Source organism: Benincasa hispida, chromosome 9, assembly GCF_027475165.1.
Source record: "Benincasa hispida cultivar pf3 chromosome 9, pf3_genome.v1.1, whole genome shotgun sequence".
Taxonomy (NCBI): Eukaryota; Viridiplantae; Streptophyta; class Magnoliopsida; order Cucurbitales; family Cucurbitaceae; genus Benincasa; species Benincasa hispida.
Genome location: NC_143486.1, coordinates 60,940,423 through 60,945,370, shown reverse-complemented (window position 1 = coordinate 60,945,370; position 4,948 = coordinate 60,940,423). Strand labels below are relative to the sequence as shown.

Genomic DNA, 4,948 nt, shown 5'->3' with positions numbered 1-4,948 from the left:
TATTTGGGCCTTTTGAAGAGTGGTTAGCCCAACACTTACTTTGCATGGATCTCTGATTCTGTTATATTCTAATTCACGTGGGTTTATGAGTCCAATTTTATTTCAATATCAGGATGGGTTTCAAAAAGTGGGATAGCCTGAGGAAAAAGAATTAGCCTTGAATGAACATCCTTAACGCAAGACGAGGTTGAATGGAAAAAAAGTGAAAAAATGGGATGTTGCACTCCCCCCAAGTAATTGCGTCAGAGATAAGCTATCGTCGAACTGCAGAGGTCATCCATAAAGCGATGCCTGTTAAAATGCTGATATTGCATTATGGTGTAAGCATATCCATACGTTTCTAATGGGGAAAGTAAAAAAGGCATAAGCACACCCAAGAACGGGTCATTCATACAAAACCCTCCAATTATTTGATCATCTTTGAATATTGCATTAAAAATTACTTCGAGTTTTCATATTAATATTTTAATAGAAAATATAAACATGCTCGAGACGAGACATCCATACAAAAAAACTCTAATTGTTTTATCATGTTTGAATATTGCATTAAAAATTACTTTAAGTCTTCATATAGATATTTTAACAGATTGTTTAAGAAAATTTTGAGGTAGATATATCTTTAAAAAAAATGCACTTTTAGCTATAAATTTTCACGAATATGTGCATTTAATCCCTTGAATTTCAATATAACTAATTTAGACTCTCAATTTTGTAAAATAGGTTTGAGAAAGTCGCTATCATTTTATAGATTAATTTAATATTTTTATACTATTTTAGTTTTGATATGACATTTGCAAATTAAGAAAGTAAAAAATATATATTCCCTCCCCTCTTCTTTTCTATGTAAAATATCAATACAACATAACGGTTCTTACCCAAAATACCCTTTTATTATCATGGATATTACAATGACATATGATAAATACATTGCTCTCGCATGCATACATCACATATACAAAAATAGAAAACAAGGCTTGAAATAAAAAGTTCGTCATAATTAAACTCCCAAAAGTCAACTTGGGGGAAGGCAAACTACATTACTATTGGACCGTGAAGATGCAAAGGTAACCGTGGGGTGACCAAAACATTAAGAGGAACCACTTTCTCATTCGCCATCCCAAATTGCTCCCTCATATCAATCGCTTTGTCTGTAGGACTTTTGACATTAAAAGAATGCAAAAACCCAGCCAAAGCAAAATGCACCATCTGAAGCCCAAACGTAATTCCAGGGCACCCTCTTCGCCCAGTCCCAAATGGAATCAACTCAAAATTATTCCCTTTCAAACCCACATCTTTATGTGTCGTCAAAAACCGCTCCGGCTTGAACTCGAACGGGTCGGGCCAGACCCGAGGGTCGGTTTGGATCTTCCAAATGTTTGGGATCAATTGGGTGCCTTTGGGGACAAAATAGCCAGCAACAAAACAATCCTTGTAGAACTCACGCGGGCCCAATAAAGGTCCTGCTGGGTACAGTCGCATTGTCTCTTTGACAATGGCTTGCAAATAAACAAGGTTGTCTATGTCTGATTCCTTCAGTTGCCTGTCTCTTCCTACAACTTGGTCAAGCTCTTGATAAGCCTTTTCCAGGGCCAATGGGTTGTTTAGTAATAAAGACATCGCCCATGTTAGAGTCACGGTGCTGCTTTCAGTTCCTCCAGCAATCACATTCTGTATATATATAATACAATCTTTATTAGATTTACTTGAAAACATGTTTTTCTTTTTTCCATTTTTTTTTTTTTTTTGGGTATTTGACATGAATTTCACTTAGAGTGTGCATCCTAAAATGCAACTAAAAAATATTAAAATATTATAAAAAGAAGGTATAAATATCATTTTGGTCATCGTACTTTAAAGTTTGTTCAATTTTAGTCCTTATACTTTTAGGCCTCGTTTTTTTAATTTTTAAAAATTAAATCTATAGATACTAAATTTAGCTCCAATTTTCTTCCTTTGTTATCCTCTTTTTACTGATTGTTTAAAAAACCAAGCTAAAATTTGAAAACTAAAAAAGTGGTTTTTAAAATGTTATTTTTATTTTTGGAATTTGGTCAAGAATTCAGCAATTGTACTTAAGAAAAATGCAAATCATTGTGAGAAATGAGAAAAAAATAAGCTTAATTTTCAAAAATCGAAACAAAAAACAAAATGGTTACTAAATGGGAGCTTAATTATTCAATTTTACTTCTTGTACTTTTAACCAATATTAAACTTAATTCCTCAAGGTTTATTATTATTTTACCAAAATTAATTAAATAATTATAATAATTTTCATCCAAGAAAATACGATGTTTTCAAATAAAACAAAATAAATAAAACAAAATAACAAAAGGAGAGAGTACCAAGGTTGTAGCTTTGATAATTGTATCTTGATCGTAGTAACTCGGAAGCTCCTTGGCATGACATAAGGAAATTAAAGAATCCATAAAGTCACCATCTTTTTGATCGAAATCATTAGCTGATCTTTTCCGTTTATGTTCTAGGAGCCAACGTTCAAGAACGACGTCGATTCGTTTCGCTATCTTCTCCATAGCCTTAACATGGCCATTAAATCCAAGCTTTGCAACCAAAGGAATATAGTCTCTCAATAACCCTTCACCCATCAAATGGAATGACTCCCTAATTCGCATCTGCAACTCTAATGCATCATTTTCATCTTCCTTAACAGCATTTGGACCTACACATCGTTTTCCTATGATGATCTTAAGAAGCATATTCACTGTCACATCCCCAAACCAACGTTTCATTTCCACTGAAATCTCCTCCATTTCCTTCTTCTTACCACCCCATCTTGTGTACAACTCTTTCAACGATGTCATCACCTCACTTAACATGACGCTCTTAACCTGTGCGGAAATATATATTAAATGATGACGGATTATAATGGTATGTAACTGAGTTTACATCTTTAACGTTGTTTTGTTCCTGATTCTAATATAGTTAAATCTCTTTTGTTGTTTCTAAAATTGCTATGAATTATCTTTATAATTCCTCAAAATTAAAACTTTGGATAAGATATCGATTTTTATCTGGATCTAGTTGGTTCGTTTGATTTGTGCTTGAGCCAGATGATGTAAAGTTGTCATCCGATTCTTCAATAAAATAAAAATATCTTTTTGTTGTTATCGAAGACGGAATTTAAGGTAATGAATGTATAGTTTGATATGAAAGTTGCATTTGAAAGATGTAAAATTAAATATTAAGTTAATTTTGAATGATAAAAAATGTGTTTAAAAGTGATTCTAACAATTTAAAAATCCCTTCCGATATTGATTATTAGAAAGTCTGTTATTATTGTGCTATATCAATTAATGATTAAACCTATTTGGGAACATCCTTCCACAAAAAAGAAAGAAAAAATAAACTATTTGGTACTGTTGACTCAAATTCCAGCTTCTAAAATTAGATCCAAATACCAAAAATCAATCCTTACTTTCTATAATCTATAAACCAAATAGAATTAAAGTCTAAATTGAATAAAATTGTATCTAACAAGAAAGAGTTTAAAAATTACCGTTTCAATACAAACTAGTAACCATTTCGTTTTTTGTTTTTGATTTTTGAAAATATTGCAAATAAATTTAAGAGTGGAAAAGTGTTTATAAGACTAATTTTAAAAAACTAAATAATTATTAAATGGAATGCTGGCATAAACTTCTGAATCGAATGGTAGTTTAAAACCTGATCCACACGTGGGATGGAGAGGAGCTCCAAGTGAGTAATTTTACGCATATCACGCCAATAAGGGCTATAAGAAGCAAGGCCAAACATGGCGAAGTTGTAAGAGAAATTCTTTGAGACGGAGAGCTCCGGCCGTGAGGCTGCGGCGGCGTCGTTAATGCACATACTTTCTTTGGTCATTTCCCAATTACTAACCACCAAAGCAGGGCGAGAGCCGAGATTCAACATAAAGATTGGCCCATATTTGTCAGCCATGGCTCCAAGAACATGGTGGGGAAGCTTCCCGGCCTTGTTGAGAAGATGGAGGTGGCCGATAATAGGCCATGATCCCTGCGGCGATGGGACCTTCTTCAGCTCACTAACTACCCTAATTTTCAGCCACTTTCGTGACAGATAACAACAAGAAAAAATGAAGAGGAAAATAATGATGGGTAATTGGAACTCCATTATTTGTTTGTTTACGGATTGGAATTGGATTATAGCTGGCGAGAATGATCGTAATCGATCGAGTTTTTTGGTTTATTTATAGTGGCTCGACAAGAACACTGACAAGTAAATATCCACCACAGAACCAAAATACTGTTTGATGAGCCTTCACTATCACGTAACAATAAACCACAAGATCAAATTTCTTATATGTGGATGTGGTAGAAAGCCATCTCGAAACCTACCTATGCAGGTGTGTTTCACAATATATTCGATGATTGTATTTTCATTGAGAAATTTGATCTAGTTAGTTACAACGTTTTTCTAGTTCATATTAGGAGTGATTTTAAATTTGTAAAATACATATTAATCACTCAAATTTAATTTTACACGATTAAATACAAATTTCATATTTTCAAAATTCATTCTAAATGATTAAAAACAAAATTGATTTTAACTCCGTTTAACTCTTATTTAAGGCTTACTCCTCTTCATAGAAGCACCCTCTTAATTACATCATAACTACTTTCAACTTGAGAATTCTACCGATATGGCTGAGATAATTGTTCTTACTTACATATTCATGATCACTTTCTGACCAATGTGGGATTTTATTCGCACTCTTAACAGAAGTTCCATTGAGAAGAAGCATTAAGTTTAGGGGAGCCTAAACTGCTCATTAGAAGAATAGCTATTAGCGAATCAAGATTGTTTAACTATCAAATAAGAATTCCTTCATAATCGCTTGATTCTACTAGAGAAACTTTTTTTATTTAGGCACTGTGCCTCCCAGACGTAAGTGTGGTTACATCCAATTGAAATACCATCTCTATATATTAAG

At 33.2% G+C, this 4,948-nt stretch overlaps 1 protein-coding gene across 1 annotated transcript; it reads right to left on the bottom strand.

The window, feature by feature from the left end:
• Positions 1–868: 868 nt before the first annotated feature.
• LOC120086145 (cytochrome P450 82A3-like) lies at positions 869–4,350 on the bottom strand. Its single transcript, XM_039042616.2, has 3 exons — positions 3,682–4,350; positions 2,343–2,846; positions 869–1,668 (listed from the first exon to the last, which is right to left on the bottom strand). The coding sequence occupies exons 1-3, from the start codon at positions 4,126–4,128 to the stop codon at positions 1,033–1,035; spliced, it is 1,587 nt and encodes a 528-aa protein (XP_038898544.2). The 5' UTR covers positions 4,129–4,350; the 3' UTR covers positions 869–1,032.
• Positions 4,351–4,948: the final 598 nt, after the last annotated feature.

Excerpts from the sequence above, each read along its gene's own strand:
- LOC120086145 (XM_039042616.2), bottom strand. The coding sequence starts at position 4,128 with ATGGAGTTCCAATTACCCATCATTATTTTCCTCTTCATTTTTTCTTGT. Across the intron at positions 2,847-3,681 it reads CCATCCCACGTGTGGATCAG|GTTAAGAGCGTCATGTTAAG; the intron begins GTTTTAAACTAC and ends ATTTCCGCACAG. Across the intron at positions 1,669-2,342 it reads TTATCAAAGCTACAACCTTG|AATGTGATTGCTGGAGGAAC; the intron begins GTACTCTCTCCT and ends ATATATATACAG.